Consider the following 25411-nt stretch of genomic DNA (forward strand, 5'->3'; position numbering starts at 1 on the left):
TGGCAAGCATGAATAAGAATTGCCGTCCCCTAGCGCCATTTTGAGGAACTATGAGGGCACCAAGCGAGATTTTCTCAACACAGACTGTGGCAACCATTTGCAGGGAATGTGCAATTGCATGCATCCTTTCCTTGGGCACAGCACTGCACGTTTCATGCAAGATATTTTCTAAACGGAAGGAGAAAGGAGACTAATGAATTGGAGTTCTAGTGCTCCCATAAAAACTAAACTATTTGTTGCTGTTGTGTAGCATTTTGCATATGAGCTTTTGGGCCTGAATACTTTTACTTCACAGGAAACCTTTGCATTTTGCAAAGCACAGGGATCCCTTTTGTATCGATGTGTGCTAACAAAATGGCGACATAATTCTTCCATCGAATGTGTCCCATAATTTGTTTTACCTTTCTGCAAATAGAATCTGACTTGATACATGGTTTTATCCTCCTGTGTTGCATAATTCCAGCGGCCATACATATGTATATAAAATGTAAAAGCCTTTGGACGGCTACGCATAGGTTTACTCATCTCAATGCTCATTTAGTGTATAAATATGGTAACGTTGTCAGCCAACATTTAGTAGACCTCTGGCTTTTCTTTCTAGCATACCTTGAAAGGGAGTCCCTCAAGCCATAGTTAGGCTGTCTGACACAGGGGAAAGGGCCTATTTATACCTTTTGGTCTGGTTTTCGCTTACCTCCACTCTACTGAAGGTGTTACTTTTCAGGTCTCACCTACAGACAAGCTTTTAGCTGATTTCTGTTGAAAGACCTTTTGTGCACCATACAAAAAACTTACAGCGGGCTTTGTGCAAACCCACTGCTTACCACTTTTTGGCTTTCTTGTTGCACCCATTTGTTTGCGCCTTATTCAATGGATTTCTTTCCTCCTCTTAGGTTTGTCCCTCCATGAATGGTTCTTTACCATCCTTTTGACTGAAAGGAAAGTAGTTTTTTTTCAGTACTTCCTGCAAGAGCATGTGTCTTCTAGCTCTCTCACTCTTGTGCTGCTTAACCATTACCTTCTCATCCCACTTTCAGCGTTGCTCTTCCCAACCCGCCCTCCTCATCTGTAGAAACACAGCAACAGATATATATTTTTTATCAGGGTTTGATTAAAGTGCAGTCTTTATTGAGGTGGTTTTAATTGATCTCACACATTCCACATGCTGCATTAAAGCCCAGTAGAAAGCACAAAGGCAGAATATATGGTGCTGGGAGAAAGGCAGGTTACTGTATTCATTTAGCTGGCCTTTGAGGCAGCAGGTGTACTTAGCATGACTGAAAAGGAGCTATCCGTGCTCCATGTGCTGCTGCTGAAAACGAAGAGACTTTAGCATTTGGCATTTCTATCAATTTACAAGTCCAGTAAAAAGTAAAGTATACCTTAGCGAGTGTTTTCCATCAAGTTCTACACTTTTTTTATTTTTTTATTCTTTGAAGAGTAGTTTTGTGAAAAGTTGCCATTTGCTTTTGACACAGTAATTAGATTTTTTTTCTCTTACCTTCTGTTGTAACAGTTCCTAAAAACAAGCTTCTAGCAAAGCCATAGGATTGGCACTTGCATTATTAAAGCAAAACCTACTTACTTTGTCTATGCTTGCTTTGTGACTTGTAAACAAGATTAGAAAGTTTTTGAAGTTTATTTTTATTGAGAGTTCATAGACATAAATATAAGACACAGACATCTCATTTGAAATTCCAGCATATTTGGGGACACAACAATTGGCGTAACTGTAGAGTAGAAAAAGTTATCAAAACACTATTTAAATACAAATTTAGAAGTACTCAATAGTGCAGTCAAAGTTCCTATGGTCATTTTCATTAAAGTGCAAGGTGCTCATTCAAATACATACATTATTAAGAAAAATCCTAAACCTACCGCAAATTATAATCAAGATCTTATTTTAAGTAAAGTGCAAAGAGATACCAAAGGACCTAAGATTCAAACACGATAGTGCAGTCACAGGTCCTCTATTCAAAAGGAAAATTATTTTCATTAAAGTGCAAAGTGCCGAATCAAGTAACTACATTAATACAAAATCCTAGATCTCCGCAAGTTAGGATCAAGATCTTATTTTACGTAAAGTACAAAGAGATACCAAAAGGACTTAAGATTCAAACGCACTCCAGTACTACTCATATTTTCTCACTGCTCCTGATCTTAATGCATATTTCTTTTCCATCCCTTGTATTTTAGACAATTTTACTCTCCATGCATTGAAAGTAGGTACTTTGTCTGTTTTCCAGAGTTGCAGGATTAAAGATCTTGCTATTAGAGCTGCAATGAATAAACCTTCATCGTGCGTAGAGATGGCAGAAGAGCAGCCCTGAATTGCCGTAGATTCATTAAGTGAGATTTTGGGGTTTATTGTACATCTGAGGTATTTCTCAATCTCCTCCCACAGATTCTGGATTCTGTCCAAGATATGTGTCCAAGTGCCTTTCTCTGCACAGAGGAAACATTTATCTTCTATTTGCGGGTAGATATTATGGAGGAAAGAGGGTGTTCTATAAATCAACTATTTCGAGTAATATTGCATATGTTTACGGTTTGCTCCTCGGAATATAACTGTATTGAATTTATTTACTTTATTCCAGGTTGGTTTACTAATCTGTAGGCCTTCCCTTTTTCTCCATCTATCCCTGATCTTTTCATATAACAGAAGAGAATTGTTCTAGTCATAAATTTTAAACCAGATACTGACCTTCCGTTGTATGGGCCCGTTAAGGGCTTCGCTTATGCTGGATTTATAACGCAGTTTTTCTATAGCCAACTTTCCCAGTGTAGCATTTAATCTAATAAAAGACTGTTTTAAAATTATATTAGAATGTTGAAGCCCTGTCTCGATATCTTCCCATGTTTTCCAGCAATTCCCTTCATATAATCCTGGATCTGATCATACCTGTTTTCTTCCCACAATCTCAATGTATTTCTATCCAAAATACCTATTTCTTCTGTGTGTATGTTCGCAAGTCTGGTAGAATTATTAATTCTTCGAATATCATAATATGCCAGAAGCTGGTTTTTTTTGTTTAAGTAGGATTGGTAAGATCTTATAGCGTACTATCTTAGGGTACTTGGTCACTCTTGAAGGATCAATGATATTGTATTCCCTTAAAATCTTTAAAAAAAAAATGATCTACTTCTTGAGTGTCTAAAAAGAAAAACCTAAAACTGATGTGCAAATGTCGCATAATAATAGTCTCTAATATTCGGAAGAGATAATCCTCCTTCTGCGACCGAACAATTTAAAGTGCTAAGTGCCAATCTTGGTACCTTATTTGCCTATAGGAAAGAAGAGAACATACTATCTATCTGCTTAAAGAAGGAAGTCTGTATTGCACAAGGAGCTGCACTAAAAAAGAAATTAAAAAGTGGAAGAATGGACATTCGAATTAACGCAACCCGTCCCATTATTGACAAAGGGAGCTGATTCCATCGTGCTGAAAGCTCACCTTTTTCAATAATGGAATATGATTTAGTGAATAGAGGTCTTCTACTTTTCCTGATATATAAATTCCTAGATATCTCTTTAGACGGGTATTATATGTCTGTCTAAATTCAGTTAACAGAGTGTTTACAGGACAATTGCATAATATGATTTCTGTTTTGGTTTTATTTATTTTATAGCCGCCTACTCTTTGAAAGTCGGTAAACACTCTCATAACTTCTGACTGGGTGGCTATCTTCGAGTCTAAAAATAGAACAATATCATCGGCATAGAGTTTTATATTAGTCATTCCTCTAACCGGAGCTGTATGAGCTTTTTTTCTAATTAAGAAGGAAATAGGCACGGCGCACTACAGAAGTTGTAACGGAAATTTCAGGGAAGGTGTGGTTGAAGTCGTGGAGTTCAAGGTGCTCCTACAGGTGACGCAACTGTTCCGGTGCGTCAGTAAATGTCAATGAGGTTGAGACTTCGGGAACCTTTTCAAGGAACCGCCAATTTTCGCCTACACTCGACCCAGAAACCTCAAAGAAATCTTATCCAGACCCAATTTCAACACCACCTCCGTTAAACATACTGGTACACGTCCTTGTTATCATTGCAACAACTGCAATAACATCATCAAGGGAAACAATATCAACCACCCCATGAGAGGTCACAATATCAGATTGAACGTGGACGCAACCTGCGAATCTTCTAACCTCATTTACCTACTCAAGTGCCCGTGCGGCAAGATTTATGTAGGCAAAACCAGCAGAAAAATCAAGTTCAGTCTGAATGAACACAAATCGAACATCCGCACCAAGAACACTAAGTCTACTGTAGCCACGCATTTCAGTGAAGCAAACCACAACGTGGCCCAACTGAAGTACATGGTCCTAGAGACTGTCCCCAGAATTGAAGGAAGGGACAACAATAAGTTCCTCTTACAGAGAGAAACCACCTGGATCTATAGACTCCAAGCACAGAAACCGTGGGGTCTCAATGACCGGACTGAATTAAGTTGTTATTTATGATGCCCCCGTGGCACTATTTAGATGCTATATACTTTGTCTCTGCTGTTTGAATCGAATGCCTGTTGCACATAAAGCATGCCGCACATTGTTCTTCTCCTTTGCACTCCCCCTTCGGGGTTAACTTGCCTTTTTTTTCCGTTCCAACATGGCCGCGCCATTTTACCCCTTCTCCCCCAGTCCTTTGTCCATTTCGTTCACCTTTCCCTTGAATCGCAGAACTCCGCGCTAACTTCGCGGAGTTCCAGACTGCAGAACCCACTAACCACAAGCGCACGCTGACATCCATCGAAGTAAGTCACTTTCTGCTCTTTCCGCTATCACTTTCCTTTTCTCTACTCCACACGGAGGTAACACGCGTTTTTTCACCCGTTTCTTTCAGCTTACACTCCCCATGCGGAGCGTATCACGGAAGCCTCGCGTTTCGAGGTTTGTTTGTTACCTTTCTTACCTTTTTCACTTTTTCTCCTAGCTTTCACTGAACCGTTTGGTTTGTCCTTGCACGCTCGTTCTTAACAGCTTTTCTCTCCTTTGAGCACGTTTTCTCATTTTATCGCACCAACCCAACCTCCATCGTCTTCGGATCTAACCCACTCACCTTTCTCCCCACCTTTGTTTCACGCGAATTTCCATTTCCCCATCCACACCTTGATTTCCTAATCATCTTTTCCACTAAAAGATCACAGTGGGCAGCATGAGGTCACACAACCCATTCACATATGTTTATTATCTATGCCAGACATGCCATTTTATTGATCTGGGTCATTTTTTCATATGTTCTGTTGCAGTGCTCCTTGACAAAGGACTTGGTTAGTCCGAAATGCATCGGAGCCGTCCTAATGTGGATTAAACCATATATTTGATGATCATGTTTGAAAAGAAATAAAAAAAACACGAAATGAAAATCTTCCAATAAACCTTAGAACTTCATTTTTGGAACTGTTTATTGAAACCTTTTGGAATCTACTGTGTCACCTACACATAGAACCTGAATAAGTGTGCCCAACACAGGGATGCGCCTACACTCCAGTAGCGCACTCAACCTCATTGACTTTTTTTCTAATTGCAATTGCCAATGGTTCAATAAATAGAGCAAATAAGAGGAGAGGGGACAACCTTGCTGAGTGACTCTGTTTATTTGACATGTCCCTACGTTTAATGAGTTAATTAAAATCTGCGCCTGGGAATTCCTATAAAGTTGCTTAACTAAAAATACAAATTCGTTTGGGAAACCGAACCTCCCCAGGATTGCAAAGAGACAGTTCCATGAGACAAGATCAAATGCCTTTTCGGCGTCTAAAAACCAGATCTGTGCCTCCACCTTATTAACACTAAAAAAATCCAAAGCTTCCAATAAATAATTTGTATTGGTATAGAGCAGTCTCCCTGCTACGAAACCACACTGGTCCGCCCCAATGTGTGTTCCTACCATCTTATTTAATCTGATTGCAAGCAGTTTAGTAAAAATGTTATAGTCCGTATTTAACAGGCTTATTGGCCTATAGTAATTCACATTTTCCCTATCTTTATCTTTTTTCAAAATAACGACTACTACTGCAGTGCGAAAAAATGCTGGCGGAACCCCCCCTTGTAGTACGTAAGTGTTAAAAATTCAGGGCAGAGTGCTGCAGAAAATGCTTTAAAAAATTCCGCTGGGATACCATCCTCCCCAGTGGCTTTGCAGTTAGGCAGGGAGCCGATAACCACATCTAGCTCTTCTGTTGTAAATTCCGCTAGCAACAGCTCTTTAAAATTACTTCCTAACTTTGGAATTTGTAATTCCTGTACAAAGTTGTTGATTGTTTCCAATGTAACCTGGTGAGATGTCAGATAGACATCTTCATAATGTCTGAGAAACACCTCACCTATAGATGAAGTAGTCTCCATACGAACTTTAGTTACTTCATCATATATACAGTCATCTCTATTGCGGACTTGGTTTTCTTTGTCTTGCCAGGCTAGCAATCTCCCTGTATACTTGCTCTCTTCATAGTTTTTCTACAGGTGTATCCTACTGGCCATGTCCCCTAATTCATAATAGAATTCCCTCATTTTTGTTTTGGCATTACCTCTTGCCTAGTGGTTTGGGTCCTATTTCTATAATACTCTTAATTTGCGTGTGCCAATCTGGTTTGTAATGCCATTTTCTCCTCCATTTTAGCCTCCAGTTTGGTATTTCTTTGGAGGTGATTAAGCCTCTCAATGCGGCCTTAAAAGTTTCCCATACGATATTAATTGGGGCCGAGCCTTTATTTATGTTAAAAAAGACCCTTATCTCATTCTCGATTTCCGCACACCATTGTTGCTCTGCTAAATTTTGTTTATTGAAGTACCATCTTCTTGGTACTTGTATATCTATCTTACCTACGGTTATTTGCATCTTAATGAGTGCATGATCTGAGAATGCATTTGCTAAATGCTCGTATTTACCAGTTTTGAGACTATGTGAAGTTAAAAAAAAAATCCAGCCTGGATGATGTCATATTTTGCAGAGTGACAAGAATATTCAAGTTTAAGCGGGTTTTTAAAACGCCAATTATCAAAGATATCTAGATCTTTCTTACATCCCTTCAGTAATATAGCAACTTGTGGTTTATTTTGTTGCCGATCTTTTTTGGTGGAATCAATCATGGGATTTTGTAAAAAATTAAAATCACCTCCCCATATTATTTGACCAGGTATACCTGTCACTGCTTGCTTTAATTGCAAAATAGGGAGCAGATCATCTATAACTGGTGCATAGATTGTAGCAAGTATTATATTTATCTGATTTATGTTCCCATGTAGGAATGCCCATCTACCACTCTAACGTGAACCCACGCACGTTGCCGGAGTGTTTCCTGGTTTGCCAAGCCCCGCCCACACGAGAGGCTGCTCAGTGATGGCCGCTAGCTCTGACCTAATGAGCTACTATTAGATTTCGAGTCTTTGCTTCCACTGTGCCTCTACTCTGCCTCTCGAAAGTCGGAGCCGCAGCCGATTCACACCCGCCTCCCGTGCCGCCACCCACCACTCCTTACTGTTTCCGCCGCAGCGCTCGTCTTGCCTTGGCTGGGCAGAGCTGAGCGGGCGCACGGCGGATTGGGGACTATCAGAGAGGACGCCGAGGAGAGGCGATAGGAGACGAAAATGCAAAGAAAGCTCTGAGACAGGAGAAACGATCCTGTGGCTGAAGACAGCAGCGTTTAAAAAGAGCCCTTGAACTTCGGAGCCTTGCTGGTTGTATCTACCCGCCCGGAGCAGATAGGTGGGTGAAGGCAAGTACACTCGAGCAAGGACAAGGACGCCGGTAACATGTGGCAATGTGTGAACGTGCGGCAGTGTGTGATAAAAGCCCTGAACATTGAGCCTTGAGCCCTGCACTGTGCTACTCAGGCGCTGCATTGAGATTCAGTTACCCACTCAGAAGGGAGACGGCGGAGAAGGAAGGGGAGGTCCCCCTTGGAGGTACTGATGTTGATGCATGGGGAGAAGGACACCATATCAGTGTGTGAGGAAAGCCACCTATAGAGACGTTGCAAGGCGGTATCAAGGTGTGGCATGGTGCTGGGTACTCCCCTGGATGAATTTAATAAACAACCTGAAACTGTACCTGTGAGCAAGAATAATATCTCAGCATGTGCCGCCGGTGAGTGAGGGGCAGGGGCTGAAGCATTGGTATAAGGTGGTTTAAGGTGTATTTGGACCATTCAGAGCTCTCATCCGGATAACCTGCCTGTCAACAGGGGTACATGGTACCCATATAAAAAGTGTTTAGGGTTCTAAAAGAGATAGTTAAAAGTTACTCCCTCTATCCCAAAAGAACTAAAAAACTAAGATGTCAGCAAAAGAGAGAAATAAGCAGGTTAAGACGGGGACAGGGAAGAATTTTCTAAAAACTGTCCAGTCACCACCAACGCCCGTACTTGTATCCAAGGCTGCGAGAAAAGGGAGAAGAAATGCACAGCAAAGAATGAACCTAAAAGTTAGAGCGCTAGCATTGGCGGAGAAGAACAGACAAAATGCCTCTGCAAAATTCCTGAAGAGGAGGAGGAAGATGAAGAGGCTGAGGCACTGTCTGAATTGTCGGCAGATCTAAGCATGCTGGCTGTGGGTGACGAAGAAGGCGAAGGAGGCGGAGAGGAGGACAAAGTAGGGGATGTTCCGAGCAGAAGGGAAGAGGATCTGGTAAATTCTAAACAGTATCCCCTCTTCAGTAAACCTCTGGCGATACGAGGTAAACTTACCAGCACCCCACAACCAAACCGGGAGAAGGAAAAGGTGAAGGGGCATGTGGGTCAGAAAGGCATACAGGATGTGCAAGGTCGGAATTTGCTACTCACTCTCGATCACGCCCGGCCAGCTCAAACCACGCACCCACAGCCACAGCCTCAATCAAAGTCGGATAGAGCGCCAGAACCTATAGATCGTGTAGATCTTACAGAAATAAGCACAGCTATCCTTGTAAATGCGCCTCTCTCTGTCCAGCTGGTAAACCCGGAAACCGAGGATACCCAGGAAACTCAGGACACTCTGTCACCCCAACAGATGCCGCAAAAGGAAGATGGCATAGAGGTATTATCCAATAAGCGGTCTTCTCTACTCGAGTCAGAATAAGCGTCAGAAAAAGGAATATGTCTGCACTTAGGGGTTGATTAAAATCTCGGAGAGAAAAAAGATGAACATGATATCTCAGTGCAGAAAATGCTCCTAACTATTCTCTAAGAATTAAGGGATATGAAAGTATCACAAGCTTTTGAAATATCTCAGATACACAGTAGACTGACGAAGACGGAGGAGAATCTAGGCAATCTGCCCAGAAGGGTAGCAGAGGCGAAGGCTCGGGTTTCAACCTTGGAAGACACCATCACCATGCAGAAGGATCTCCAGGTGCTGAATAGAAATAAGACCCAGATGGAGTCAAAACTACAAGATCTAGAAAATTATAACAGGAGATCCAACCTACGCCTTGTGAGAGTATCGGAGGGGCTGGAGGGCACAGAAATGGTGAAATGGACTGAGTCATTGCTGAAAAAGGCGATACCTGAGCTACAAGGTGATCTAACAATTATGAGAGCCCATAGGGTACCTGCACATAAACCCGCAAACTTTAAGTATCCACAAACGCAGAATCTGTAATAAAAAAAACCTTCAAAATCTCTCTCAATGTTAACGAGGGCAGAACAGAAGTCAAGAAATTGCGCTAACGAGACGCTCTTCTGAACGATGAGTAAAATCACATTAAAATACAAGAATGGCAGCGAAAAGACAGTTTACGAATTGTGTGCCGTTAAATACGCTTGGATCGATCATCCCTATCTTTCTGACACCTCTTCCCAAAAAGAACACATCCAACAACCTTTAAATATGTAAAATATCCAAAACAATTAAACACTTTTGCCACCTAGCTTCCATTTGATCTATAAATAATAACTGTAACTAACATTATGCCCTTTCACTTCTCCCCGCACCAAGCAAGTGTGAACTTGCTGCTGCTCTAGTCAACCGCATTTTGGATTTACACAGTTCTGAAATTGTGATGAGCTAATTATCGCTTTGGTATCACGCATTCAGGCCGAATGCATTAGCACTGTGATATGCAAGAATTTTTTAACTACTTGACAATTGGATAGGTCGGGGACCACGGTGTGATTTAAGGAAGACGTTTCAGTTCAGTGGGTCATGTTTTTACAGTTTTCGCATCACTAAGTGTCCATTTGATGTTGCCACAGATGGGTTGTCGCACCTCTGCACAGGAGAGCATTGTGGAAAGCAGATGTGATTTACATATATAACTGCAGTTTCCAAGAGCATATTGCACACCCAGCTGGCATGTTAGTTTTTTCACATACCATAAATTCGCCACTTTGGTGCTTAAAGGTTCAACTGAAACTAAATTATTTACGTAAAAAAATGAAAAACAGATCATGCAGACAACAGATTCCTTGTAACAGGTTAACGAAGCAGATACGTTCTTACACATAATTGTGCAGGTTCCATTGTGGTGGAGTGAATCACAAGAAAGTTCAATCTCCAGTCGACTCATGTGTGAACAAGGGAACCACCATTTGGTAGCTCTCGATCACACACATGTTCATAGTTGGCATATAGCACCAGGTTCTTTGCAAGGACCTGCATGATGCACGACTCAAAGCAATATAAAGACAACCTCTTGCCCCATTTTCAACCAATGCAATGTTCTCTAAGCTTGCGAAACATGCCCAACCTTGACAAGTTTTGGATCTCCTGCAGCTTTTCAATGTGTTCATTAAAATTCTTTGAAAAAGTGGACTAATCTAGATGCACAAAAGATGTTAACGGCAGCCAACTGGAGAGGATACCACAGAATGCTGCCAATTCTGAAGCATACAATGTGGTCCAATCGTTAGCCCAGTCTTCGGAAAAACATCTAGGTTCTACTGTGAAGTGACAACTTCCTCTTACAACTGTAAGCATGAAAAACGGTGGTTGGTTTATCATGCAAAATGTAATCAAATTCAGTTATAGGGGTGATTAAATTCTGCCTAAGGGAAAAGGAATGATCATTCAAAATCCTCATATTTAAAAGCAGTCTTGTGTGCTGCTGCACGGTTAGTGGCAAATGCAAGAAAATCAGATCATGTAACCAATCCCCAACCGGGACTGAAAACTGAAGCTTGTGTCATTCCTCTGAAACTATTCGGGATAGCACATCTTGGATTGAGCTTTAATCATGGATTCAGAATTCAAGTGAGAACCATTGTAACTTCTATCCTGAACTTAAACATTTCCATATCATGTGCATAGTGTAGTCTTGAAAACAAAAAAACATGTCATGTTAAATTGGTGGTTAGCCCCCAAAAACTCAGGACATCCACCATTTAATAAAAAGATAATCTCATTATATATTAGTGTGCTTTTAGAAACAAAGGCTTTGATGAGAGCAATTTAAAGAAAGATAAAACTGCCCCAAGTAGAACAGGAATCCATCACTGGAACACATCTTCCAGTAACAACAATGCACCTGGCAGCAAGATGTCTTAGTTAAGAAATGTGCTGAGGCAGCACATTGTCAGAAATTTGCTGATCAAGCAGCTATTTCTGAAATGCGCCTTCTTTAAATCACACCTGCAGACGGTAGTCAGCACTGTTAAAACAGCTATGAATCACTTAAAACCAACCTGCACCTGAAGCAGGTATGCTACTATGGATCAACCTTTGTGTTTATTTATTGAAGTTTACTCATCAATATCAAATGAAAATGATCTGACCCCGAAAAAAGTGTAGTTTTCTAGCAAACAGTGTAAATGCATATATACATTGGAATTTGAATAGTAAGTAAAGCGTGCAAAAAATTGAGGCCATGCATACACCCCCACTTGTCCCCCACACCTGACATTATTAGCTCCATGCCCAAAAAGATATTTCAAAGCTAATATAAAACACCAAAACAGTGTCTGCCTTTTGAAATCATATACAGACTTCACTGATAAGTAAAATAGAGGCTGCTGCTGCACTAAGAATAAGCAGGTCATGGTGTAATACCTGTTTGTACAGCCAACTCCGTCTGATAACAGGAGCATTGGGATTCCGCTTTATAGAGTTGGACCTCTTTCCAAAATTATGCACCTTTTTTGAAGGCCGTGAGGACTAGATGGAAAAAAAATGGAAACGATATCATTAGAACAATTTGTGAATCCAAATAAAGTACGGCTGAGTTTCTTTCAGACATTCGTGATTATCATATTTTCTTATTTCTATTCATTTAATCTGAACATTTTTTATGTGTTGTGAAGCACAGTAACAATGTGCTTTCGCTCAATATTTACTTTGACTAATTGCATTGGAAGAAATGAGTCCTACTGGTGGAAAATGAAGACATGAATTTTCACCAAAGTCATGCCCTACTGGAAGGATCTGCGGACAATTCTAGATCGCTTCTGTTTGTGAGGTGGCCTAATCCATACCACTGGTATATCCCAATCTACTTTCTTACACTCGAGTGATCAGTTGACTGTGAGGTAGGGCTGCATAGTTAAGGCACAATGTTTAGAAAGTGGTTCATTACTTGGAAGACCTTTGCAGAACACATTGGCTATGTATATGTATCAGTAAATCATTTTGCTTCAGTTATTATGCTGCTATTGAAAAATGCAGATTCATGTTACCTAGTCATTGTGGTACAACTCGTGATGGTGGCAAAAAATTAACTGATTGCATGAAGAAAGAAAAGTAAACTAAGAAACAAAGTATACAGACCACAGCATCCACCCAGTTATCCCACTTTCATACTTACTTTTAACATCATCGATCATACATGGTCTGCAGGGTTACCACTGCTTATTCAGTGTGCTATTGCTCATATACGTCTGTAGAGGGCTTTCTGAAATTATTTTAAAAATCATTTCAACTCATGGCTGTCCGGGGAATTAAAGAAAGATTCTCACTATCAAAAAGAGTCAACCGCCAGTCATCTAGGGTGGGCCCACAGGATATAGGAGAAATACTTTTTTCTTAAATGAACTATTACTCACTGAATGTTATCCAGTGACATGCTTCATCATAGATGATGGTATTTCTTGAAATACCATCATAGATGATGGTATTTCAAGACCAGCTTGTTTTCCATTCAGCCACAAGAAAGCATGCAGCCACTTCCTAGTGGTTCTATCGTTTAAATCTTGCAGCATGGCAAGGTCCTCTCGCCAGACATTAGGTGAGAAAGCAAGTTTCTCTTTTTCATCTAAAAGGGTCCCTCGCTACCGTACCATCAACTATATCTTTTTAATGGACCAAGTCGAGAATGCCTTGTTCCTCACAAAAACTAGTCTCCATGAGGAGTCCAAACCAGATGTGATTGTAGCCCTTCCCCCAAAATATTTTATTGCGAGGAGGGACAGACTGGACAGACCGAAAGGTGGAATATCGATAATATTTAAACCTGTATGTCCATAAAAATACAAGCTTTGCCTATCCCTTCCTGCAAGGCGGTGTCTTTTGCATTGGATCTTACTCCTAAGTTTACCCTTTCCGTTGCTCTGATCTCCCGACCACCTGGTAAGGCAAGCAGCTGGGTCAAGTCATTACTCTACTTCTTAGCTCCTCTAACCCTTAGGTCGTCCAATTTTAAAGTGCTGAGGGTCTGATTATCCATCTAGAGGATCCTCTTTGCAACAATGGCCAGACCCTTATTGAAGATCCATGAGCACTGAATTTGAATCTTTTTAATCCTACCCCCACTCAGGCAGAGCATTTGTTAGATCCAGTCTCCGCCAATTAAAAAAAATCTTCTTTCTCATCCCTTGGTACCACTCTTGGGGTCGGTTCATCTGGTGGAACCTTTTAGTGTACGCATCTCCCCTGGCATAGTCAGGGAGAGGAATAAACCTTGGATGAATACTAGAGCCCGGTCAACACCGGAGCCCTCAATAGCCAGCGGTGGAATTCAATCCCGAATTCATTGGGAGATGCCAATCTTGATGAGCCTCGAATGGACAAGTGGCTGCACAGTTCCTCAGATCACATTCTGTCCTTAAAAACTTGTCGCTCCGCCATGCTTCTCCTCCTACCCCTACAAGTTAATGATTAACTACAGGCCATGAAAACGGACTGGAGAGGGTCTGGAGACTTCGCTTTGATGATGCAACTAAGTTTAACTACAAATTGGCATGAATACACTACTATAGCCCTTGCAGAACGGCCTGTGCCACCTTCTTTTCTGATCAGATCACCTCAGGCCATACCGGTCCTAAAACACTTTTTAGATTGTCAGTGAGCTCTTCGACCCCAGAAGGCCTGCCCCTGAGCTCCACTATCTCAGGTTCCATGCGAGGAATTGGTGCTCTTCTTTGTGAGTAAAGTGAAGGATATGAAAACAAGTTACTTACCTGTAACTTCACTTATCCAGTATTGGTTTCTTTCATAGATTCACATGCCTGAATCATTCCCCGTCGTCGAGGCGGGAGTCCAACGGTAAATAAAATAGCAGTGCCAAAGGTAAATAACAGTTGTAGGCCCTAAGGAAAAAAGCCTGAGGCCAAATCCTAGTAGCCTATCTACATCATTATGCTAAAAGAACCAAACTTTTGGTACAATCAATCAGCTACCAGCACCCTCTAGAACCTTCTGTGCAGAGCCAGTTCTCCTCAGATTTTCATCAGCACAAGTGGGAAATAAGTATCCCTAAATAGAGAACTGACTCTCAGGGAAGGAGGATGGGTGCATGTGAATCTATGAAAGATACCAATACTGGATAACTGAAGTTACAGGTAAGTAACTGGTTTTCTTATCCAGTATTGGGGTATCTTTCATAGATTCACATGCCTGAATCAGAGTAGCAAACAGTATGCCAATTATACAGGCGGTTGCGAATGGTGGGAGACTTGTACTAATAAACTCCCAGTTGCATCCCTTAATAATTAACAAATGCAGTAAAATACGACTTTCCACCTTCACAACATGATAGAAAGATTTGTAAAGAAAACATGCTCATTTACATACAGTCATGAATACAGAAATCTGTACATCTTATATGAAAATAAATACTTTAATAGCTCTCTCTCTCTATATATATATATATATATATATATATATATATATATATATATATATATATATATATATATATATATATATATATATATACACACACACAAACCTTGCCACTCGGCTACTTAATTCAAAGAGTGGATCGCAAGACTGGTGGGGGTGGGGGTCTAGCCATAATATTTCAAGACCGCTTCAGTTTTCGGTAATCTACGGACAGACCCCCAGACTGAGTGCATGAACTTCGCCCTGGAGCTCTCCCCCTCTAGCTCCTTCTCTGGCCTACTGCTCTACCATCCTCCAGGACCTATAGGTCAATTTCTTAACGCTCTCCCTCCTCTTGTCGCCGATCTAGCTCTAACTCCAGCCAATTTTATAATACTAGGTGACCATAACATCCATATGGATGACCACTCTAACCACCTGGCTACTGAGTTATCCACCAGCATCGCAGCACTTCAATTTAAACAGAAAGGCTTTGCCCCTACGCATGACAAGGGCCATCTCCTCGACCCAGTGTTCAGTAATGACCAGATTCTCTATGTTGTCTTCCCCGTCCCCCTTCTCTGGACGGATCACTTACTTATTCCACTGATTTGGGGGTCTCCCGCCCCCCTCCTCCTCAAAACACTACGCTGACACTCAATAGGCAATGGTCAAGTCTTCCCATTGACCAATAGACCGCGGTCCTCAACACCACCAGACCCCAGGCCAACTCAGACCCTGAAGTGGCAAATAACTTCAATTTATGGATCCTAAACTCTTTGGATACTGTTCTCCCAAAAAAACTCACAAGAATCTCAGGCAAAAATCTTCACCCTGGTTCACCCCTAAATTAAGAGAGCTTAAACAGTTCTGTAGGAAATCAGAAAGGAGATGGAGACAGAACTCTTGGATGAAAAGAAACAGGACTATGGAGAGGCAATTAGGAGGTATAAGGCAGAGATCAAACCCGCCCAAAACAACTTCTATGAGGAGAAAATCAATGCGGCTGCTTACTCCCCTAAAGAGATCTTTCGTATTGCCAAATCTCTCTCCTCTGTGCCACACAAACCTCATAACTCGGACGAAGCCCCAGACCGGTGCAACAACCTAGCAGAATATTCACATCACAAAATTCAGATGATCTGTAAACATTTCTCTCCCCACCAGCCTGAGCCCACACATTACAGGACAACCACTGCACACCTAGAACCACACTGCTCCTTAGGAGAACTCCCACTGCTAGATGCTGAGTCCCTAGACACGCTCATCTCTAGGGTATCTTCTGGCTCCCCCTGGACCTGCCCCCCCCCACAGTACCTCTCATTGGTCACCAAATCAGTCAGCCCAGTCATCCTAGAGGAACTAAACTCCTCTATCATCTCCGGAACGGTGCCCCTGGCATGGAAATGTGCTCAGGTGAGAGCTCTCCTGAAAAAACCCAACCTTGATCACTCCAACATGGCTAATTACCGTCCCATCTCCCTCCTTCCCTGGTTGAGCAAATTACTGGAAGAGACACATAAACTCCACTCTGGTACAGCACCTAGAATCCAATAAACTGCTCCACATCACCCAAACTGGATTCCGCCCACAACTTTGGACCGAGACGGCCTTATTGGCGGTAACTGAGGAAGCCAGGAGACTCCTGGATCAGGGCAGCTCAGCAGCTATCATTCTATTAGATCTCAGTGCAGCTTTCGACACTGTGGATCATAACATCCTGCTAGAGTGGCTAAAAGATATGGGAGTGTCAAACAAAGCTCTCGCCTAGTTCCATTCCTTCCTAAAGGACAGGTCCTTCCAAGTCTTTGAGGGAACTGCCGCATCCAATCGGTGGCCTCTTAGCTTTGGGGTTCCCCAGGGTTCGTCCATAAGCCCCATGCTTTTTAACACCTATATGGCCCCACTGGCAGAAATAGTCCTTCCATTCGGCATCAAAATCATCACCTACACAGATGATACCCAATTGGTGGTGGTACTCAACCACCCTGAGGGATCATCTGGGGCTCTTGGTTCCTACCTAGAGGCGGTAGCCAAATGGATGGACCGCTCCCACCGCAAATTGAACGGGGACAAGACCAAACTGAGGTTTCTGGGTAAATCTCCATCTCCCACCTCAACTCCTATCTGGCAAACTTGTCTTGGCCCCATGCCCATCCCAAAGCAGCAGATCAAGAGCCTGGGCATATGGCTTGACAGCTCCCTTGGTTTCAACTACCAAGCTTCTAAGCTGTCGGCCACCTGCTTTGGTCTAATGAGAATGCTGAGAAAGATTCTCCCCCTGCTCCCTTTCCAGGCCAGGAGGATTGTGGTCCAGGCTCTCATACTGTCCCGCCCAGACTACGGAAGCGCTCTGTACTTTGGTGCACCCCAGTCCACTACCCAGAGGCTACAAGTTATTCAGAACTGTGCGGCTCGCCTTCTGCTCCAGATTCCCCGGAGACAATCTGCGAAACCCACCTTGAGTAACCTCCACTGGCTTCCTATCCATTCTAGGATACAGTTTAAGGCCATGTGCATAGCCCACAAAGCTATGTGGAAATCAGGCCCTGGCATTCTTCAGTCCCTGGTCACCCCCTATCAACCCCCTAGGAGTCTATGCTCCAGCTCAGCGTTTCGGGCCACCTCCGTGAAAGTTTGCAGATCCAAGTGGAGTGGACGTTCTTTCTCCTTGAACGCCTCCAACCTCGGGAACTCTCTCCCCCTCACTCTTCGAGGGGAACCCAATCTGCTAGCATTCCGTAAACATCTCAAAACCTATCTTTTCACTACCGCACACTAGCATCAATTGCACCTCTGTCTCTCCGCTCCGCAAGCGCTAGGAGGCCTCCGGGTAGCTAGCGCTATACAAATTCATTCATTTATGTATGAATATGAAGAGAACTAATGGCACCTGAACTGTTCTCAAAGAAAAAAGAGGCGGAGGACAGCCTGTCCAACCGCCGCATCCTCCTGACATGTTGATTGAAGGCAGTAATGCCTTGTGAAAGTGTGGACAATCTTCCATGTCGCAGCACGGCAGATATTCTCTAGAGTTACTCCAGCAAATAATGCTGTAGACACTGCCACAGATCTTGTGGAATGAGCTTTAACCTTCCTCAGCAATGGTCTGTTAGATTTGTCGTGACAGAAATGGATCGTAGAAGCTATTCATCTGGCAATTGTGATTTTGTGACAGGTGTTTCCTGTGTGGCTTGACCGTAAGCCACCAATAATTGATCAGATAATCTGAAGGATTTTGTTCTCTGTAAATAGAATTTTAAACATCTTTTGATATCCAGAGAATGTAAAGTTCTTTCCGCCGGGGTAGTCGGGTTTGGAAAGAAAGATCGTAACTTTACCGGCTCATTGAGATGAAATTGGGACGTACTTTAGGTATGAATGTAGGGTTAGTTCTGAGAGTGACATAATCCTTAGAGAAATGCAGAAAGGGCTCCTTTATAGTGAAGGCTTGAATTTCACTTACTGTCCTAGCGGATTTTATAGCCAAAAGCAGAGCAACCTTCCATGTTAGAAACTTGAGGTTGGCTTTGTGAATGGGTTCGAATGGGTGTTTCATCAACTGTGTGAAGATCATGTTAAGTTCCCACTCCAGTGGAGGAGGTCTCACCGGAGGGAAGGATCTGAAAAGGCCTCTCATGAACTGTTTGATTAGAGATGATGAACATAGTGATGGAATCTTAGCAACTTTCCTTATTCTGGAGAGCGGCTAGATGCACTTTAACGGATGAGAAAGTGAGTCCAGATCTAGCCAGATGCAGCAGATAAGGAAGAATCTGTACTGCAGGAGTTCTATCGGATGCACCTTGTTTCACACCAACAGCAAAACCTCTTCCATTTAAGGCTATAAGTCTTAATTGTGCTTTGAGCCCTTGATTTGGTTAAAATGTCGCGACAATCCTGAGGGATATCAAGGTCCTTGAATTCTAAGACATCAGGAGCCATGCGTGTAAATTGAGAGATTGAGGGTCTGAGGGCCTTGTTCCTTGACAGCAGTGTGGGTGTTGTAAGGAAACGGATCGGTTGGTCCTGGGATAGCAAGAGTTCTTGGAACCAGTATTGACGTGGCCACCGGGGAGAAACAAAGATGAGACGGCAGCCCTCCCACTTCATCTTGCGTAACACCTTTGGCATTCCCTCTTGACCCCTGTTGAGGATATCTGCTGGCGTAATATTGCCATTTTTTGTTCTGCTTTGTGGCAAACAAATCCAATCTCGGTTTGCCCAAGACTTGGAACACTCTGTTCAGCTGGAGTTGGTCTTATTCCCACTTGTGGCAATCTGATAGTGATCTGCTGACCGTGTCCGCCAAGGTATTGTGGAGGCCTCTGACATGTTCCGCCTTGAGGGTTATGTTGTGGAGTGTGATCCATTCCCATAACTCCTGAGCCTCCCTTGACAAGGTTGCCGATCTTGTCCCTCCTTGTTTGTTCACATAAAACATGCTGGTGGTATTGTCGGTTCAAACTAGTACCGATGACCCTGTAATCCTTGGAAGGAAAGCTTGCAATGATAGGATGATCGCTCGCAATTCCAGGCTGTTGATGTGTCGTCTGTATTTCTGAGAGCATTTGCCTTGTATTTGCAAATCCTGGAGATGACCTCCCCATCCCTCCATGGACGCATCTGTTGTCAGAATAAAGTCTGGGGGATCTTGTATGAATGTGAGACCTTGTGCCAGATTGGTCCACTGTGTGGTGTGACCTTGATGATGTTGTAGAAGCAACCTGTCCCTTGCTGCCATTGAAGATGCAGTTCCTTCTGTAAGGGTCTCATCCTGAGACGTGCCAAGGGAATGAGATTTATGGCTGAAGAGCACATTCCCAGGAGTGAAGCGAACATGCAAACAGAAAGTGACTTCTTTTTGAGACCCAGAGTTATAGCTTCTGGAGGCAAAGTTGTCTTTCTTGAGATAAGAATGCCTTGCATTGGATCGTGTCCAGACGTGCTCCAAGAAAAGTCAGGATTTGCTTTGGACGTAACTGGGATTTGCTTTTGTTCACAGTTAACGCCAGGGAGGCAAAGAGATTGCGACATGTTGAAATGGCAGTCTTTACATTACAGTGTGCTGCGAAACCTTTGATTAACCAATCGTCCAAGTACGGGAAGACCTGGATTTCCCAAGAACGCAACATTGCTGCTACCGGGGCCAGACACATTGTGAAGATCCTTGGAGCCGATTTTAGCCCAAACGGGAGCACTTTGAACTGATAATGGGCGCCAGCCACAGTGAAGCGGAGAGACTTGCGATGTGTTTTGGATGGATTGGGATGTGGAAGTAAGCGTCTTCCATGTCTAAAGAAGCCATAAAATCTCCCTTGTTCAGGCAGCTGAGAATCTCGGATAGAGTGACCATGCGAAAACCTTGTTTTTTTGAGGAATCTGTTGAGATTGCAAAGGTCCAGGATTGGTCGCCATTCCCCTGATTTCTTTTTGATTAGGAAAACAGGAATAGAAACCGGTCAGTTTCTGATGTACTGGGACCTTTTCTATAGCGTTCTAGAGGAGCATTGTATAAGCTTCTTTGAACAATAAATGAAGACGAGGGGGATGGGGTCCCCCTGGGCAGAGTGGTTGGTGGCTGGTTGACAAATTCTAGGGTGTCTCCATTTCTCACTAGGTCTAACACCCATTGGTCGGAGGTAATTTCTTGCCACTGTTCCAGATGAGATGAGATTTTCACGCCCACGGGGGGGAGAAGGAAATGTGATTGGTGCCCGGCTGAACTCACTTCTTCCTGATATAGAGTCTCGCCCTTGATTGTTGGAGCGTTTTCGGCCTCCTTGCCGCGAGAAACCAGCCGTATTGGATTGGCGATATGATGAGTGGTAATTTTGTCGATATTGAGGCTGATATGGTCTGTTTTGTTGTGTATTGTAACCTCCTCTAGAGGAATAGCCACGCCCTCTAGCGCCTCTGAATTTCCCACGCTTGTACTGCAGGGAACCTAAAGATCTTGCCGTATCAGGGTCAGTCATGATCGCTTGGAGGGCTCCGTCAATATGTTTGCCAAACAAAGATTCTCTGTCGTAGGCCATATCTAATATTTTTGTTTAGACTGCAGGTCGGAAGGTGGTAGCTTTTAACCACCCCTGGCGCCCGAGAACTGCAGCCCCAGCTAATTGCCTGAAATTTGTATTGACAATGTCCAGAGCGCAATAGATAGTCTCTGCTGCTGCGCGCTCTCCCACCAGGAGAATTTTCTACGCTTCCTGTCGTTTCTCATCTGAAGTGAGGTCAATCAAACCAGCCATATCCAACCACATTTGGAGATCATAACGCCCTATGATTGCTAATGAGTTTGCTGTCCTGATGGAAGCAGCAGCCATGGTCGAAAACCTTTTACCAATGAGATCAAGGGTCGGCCCGCTTTGTCCGGCGGTGTAGTGATGGGTGTTTGCTCGATTTTTGGACCTTTGTTTGGCGGCCTGTGAGATGACAGAATCCGGCCTAGGGTGTCCGATGGAGCCCGATATTTTTTATCTACCCGTGGAAGCACAGCAGGCACGGATGCAGGGTCTTTTATAATCTTGATGCCCTCCTTCCATATATAGTCTATGATCAGAATAGCTCTGGTAATTTTCCTAGTCTTCTCTTTGAAATCATGCAGTAAACATTCAGTTTGTTCCACAGTTACCGGAAATTGAAACCTAGCAGCAGCGCGCTGCATGAGGTTATGAAATCCACCTATATCTTCTGGTGGAGAGTCCGATGGTTGTGGAGTTGGTGGAGAAGGCATAGGGATAATGTAAGAATCCCATGGGTCTACGTGGGGATTTTCTGGCAGCTCACCATCTTCCACTTCCTCATCTGAAGAAGTGTCTGGAGATTGAGGAGGCTGAGGTGGCGGGTGCTCCTGAGAAGGCTGTGCAACTGGAGACATTGGCGTCGGAACCTCAGGTGGAGGAACAGGATCTGGAACCACCACAGGCTGAGGTGGTGTAATGACCTGCTGTGGGGGAAAGTGCTGTCTAATCAGCTAACATGGCTTGCAAGTCCTGAATAAGGTTAGGAGGCAGATGGCTGGAATCCGGAAATCTAGACTGTAGCGATCACCCATCAGGCAACAGGCAGACAGGCAACATATTGCCGAATATACCTTCCAGCTCCCGGCCTTAAGCTGAGAAAACCCTCTGTAAACTAAGTTTCCCAGCAGGCAGTGGGGCAAGACAATCTGAAGGCAAGGCAGTTCCATACTTAAGCACCTCCTCTTCCTGAGGAAGGTGCTTGACAATCTTCTACTTCCGAGATTCTGGATGGCGTATGGTGCTCCCCGCCGGATTACCAGCTAGAAGCATTTTCAGCGTCGTTCTGGCACATTTCCAGAGGACTACAAATCCATCTAGGAGATTTCGTTCAAGGTGCAGGTATTTCTGAAGGAACGCTGGTGTGCGTCCTTGACATTTGCGCTACCTTTTTGTTTACTCTTGTTTCGAGCCGCAGGCAGTATTTTCGAAGGAACGCAGGAGCGTTTCCTTCATTATGTAAATCAAAGGGGAGAGTAAGGGAGATAACACAGACTATGTGTTGTGGGAACTCCTGGCGTTTCCTTCATTGCCACGGCTCGGGTTTTTTTTCTTTACAAACCTTGCAGAGGGGAAGACGCACAGGAGCGTTTTTCGGAAGACACACAGGAGCGTTTTTCTTCCGCCCGTGAATTTTGGCAATAGTTTCAATTGTTTTGGGGCTGAGACGTTTTTGGGCAGCCAAATTCTAACTTTCCAGCTATCCGTATTTTCAGAGCTCGTGATTACAATTCCTCACTGGGATGCTCATTCTCTAGACCTTGCAACACAGGCATTTAGCACGTTATGACTGTGGGATAAATTTGTTTCTTAACTGCCAGTTGTTCACAAAATTATTTCCCACACCGGAAACCAGGAGTGGCCTTTTTTTATAGTAGCAGTTGGAGTGGCAACAGATTCTACTTCTGGGCATTGTGAATACCAGACCTTTTATATATTACTGTGGAGCAACAGTGGTATATTGTACTTTGTCTTTTGATGTTCGCTTGCCTGCTCATGGGTGTATTCTGGTAGTGTACATTTCCAGTCTTAGCAAAGCATATTCTTGATTATTTGCGTTAGCTGCAATACTTCTGGTGAGTGAGTTTATAGAAAAATGATATTACATTTTAGGACATCAGAGTAAGGTTCTAATTTATGTTGGGTTTCCTCCTCTACTGCAGAGTCATATTCCAGAAGAGTGATACAAGTCCCCTAGACCAGACCAAGAGGGGGAAGAGATCTTGCAGCAAGTTTATTATTGTGTTCCCCTTCTCTTTTTCCCCCGGACAGGACCTCACACAGTAGGGCTCTCTTCCTCAGTTGGGGGTTGCGTTCAGGGGAATTGAGGAACATATTGTCCATCCTCTGCTGGACATCAGAGAAAGGTTAGTGGTGTGTTGTATTTCTTGTGATGCCGACAGCCTGACAGACGGTCTCTGGTATTCCGTGTAGTGAGGAACCACAATGTCCTCTTGGTAGTAGTGCTCATGGTAGTTATCCTCCTCTTCCTCTTCATCCTGACATTTAATATTAAGTTCGGAAGGATGATGAGCTACACCAAAAGCTCCTTCATCATCATCGTCGTCATAGTCATCCTCCTCCTCTTGGACATATGTCTCAAGGAGGTGAGATGGAGTGAAAGGAGAGACATATGAACAGTCATGTATTTGGTATGATTTAAGCTGAAAAGTCTGATGAAGTAGGTGTGGAAAAGGTTGCCACTGCTAAAACCTTAGTTGGAGTAGGTTCCATCACGGTAACTGGTGCAGTCGTCTACGGGATCACTGTAAATGGAGCTACCGTCGACGGACTCCTACTTTAATAGTCAGCGGCGGGATAATCGTCGACGGGATAACCGCCGACGGGACCATCGTCGACGGGCTCGACGTTGACGTGACCATCGTCAACGGGTTCGACGTCTACTGGATCGTTGACGGGCATGGTATCTTCATCGACAGGACAGTCGTAGACTACGACGAAACGTTCGTCGACGGTGGAGGTTTCGTCGACGTTATTTTCGTCGATGAGTGTTTAGATGCCTTTGTCGACGAGGCCTTCATCGACGAGTCGTCGACGGTCTTCTTAGTCAGAATAGAAATCCTAGTTGACAGAATAGATGAAATGATAGAAGTAGTGGAAATAGTCGCCGTCGACGAAGGAGCTGAAGACGTGACAGGAATTGTCGATGATGAAGGGAAAGCTGAGGGAATAGAACAGCCTTTACTCACAGTTTTGGAAGATTCCCTTATAGAGTCCTTGAGAGCTGTAGCCGGAGGAGACTTCTGAGAAGGTCCCGAAGTAGAGTGGGAGGATTTAAGATGTTTTCTCCCCTCATTTGACGAACTGTCCTGAAATCTTGCTCTCTTGCTGGAAGTTGAGGCTCTATCATCATCTACAGCTGAAGAAGATTTAGGCCACAACAGGACTCTTGCATCCCTATCCCTTAGAGTTTTTGAAGGGAAGGTTCGGCAGATCTTACAATCTTTTGCCTCATGTTTAGGGTAGAGGCAGTAAATGCAGTCCTTATGTTGATCATCAACATGGACTCTCTTCTTGTCGCAGGTTCTACAAGGTTTGAACAAGACCTTCTTGTCAGACATCTACATAGGAAAAACTGAGTTGGTACTCGGGGAGACTCCCTTCCACACAACGTACAGTGAAAATCTGAGGAGAACTGGCTCTGCAGAGAAGGTTCTAAAGGGTGCTGGTAGCTGATTGGTTGTAACAAAGGTTTGGTTCTTTTAGCATAATGATGTTGGTAGGCTACTAGGATTTGGGCCTCAGGCCTTTTCCCTTAGGGCCTACTACTGTTATTTACCTTTGGCACTGCTATTTTATTTACAGTGGGACCCCCGTCTCGACGGGGAATGATTCAGGCATGTAAATCGATGAAAGATACCCCAATACTGGATAATCAGCAATGTTTGCTGAGAGGAAGATAATATTTTTTTCTGTCTGATTTTGTTCCGTTGCTACCTGATTTTGATGCTTTGTTTCAGTCAACCCTTCTCCTACCCGCCAGACATTGGACTTATGGGATACTCTGGATCTGTCTTTATACGTGTCTTTGGCACAATCTATAAGATTTGGTTCTTCCAGTGATCCCCTTGCCTTTGGCAAGCTTTGTCTTCTAGATGCGGACATCATGCTTCCTCTGATAAAACTCCTCAGTTGTTCGTTCCAGCAGGGATCCATTTCACAGGCGTGCAAGCATGCCACGGTCCTTCCTCTTCTGAAGAACCCTAACTTGGATCAAGCCAATTGGTCTTATTATAGACGTATTTCCTTGCTCCCTATTCTGTATAAAATTCTAGAAAAGCATGCCTGTAGACAACTCTCTGCTCTTGTGTAGTTTCATTTTTTTACATGACTCCCAATAAGGGTTCAGAGCAGGACACAACACCGAGTCCGGCCTCCTGGGGGTCACCTCAGGTGGCTCCTAGAAGAGGACGAGA

At 43.5% G+C, this 25411-nt stretch overlaps 1 protein-coding gene across 21 annotated transcripts in view; it reads right to left on the bottom strand.

Moving 5' to 3' along the window:
- Positions 1-25411, bottom strand: part of PLEKHA5 (pleckstrin homology domain containing A5) — a 742840-nt gene that overhangs the window by 532355 nt on the left and 185074 nt on the right. For all 21 annotated transcript variants that reach the window (XM_086920674.1, XM_086920665.1, XM_086920721.1 and 18 more), the window contains one exon: positions 11965-12069. In XM_086920674.1, the coding sequence (XP_086776800.1) occupies positions 11965-12069 (105 nt within the window). The remainder of the gene's footprint in view (positions 1-11964; positions 12070-25411) is intronic.

Source organism: Lissotriton vulgaris, chromosome 1_1 (assembly GCF_964263255.1).
Source record: "Lissotriton vulgaris chromosome 1_1, aLisVul1.2, whole genome shotgun sequence".
Lineage (NCBI taxonomy): Eukaryota > Metazoa > Chordata > Amphibia > Caudata > Salamandridae > Lissotriton > Lissotriton vulgaris.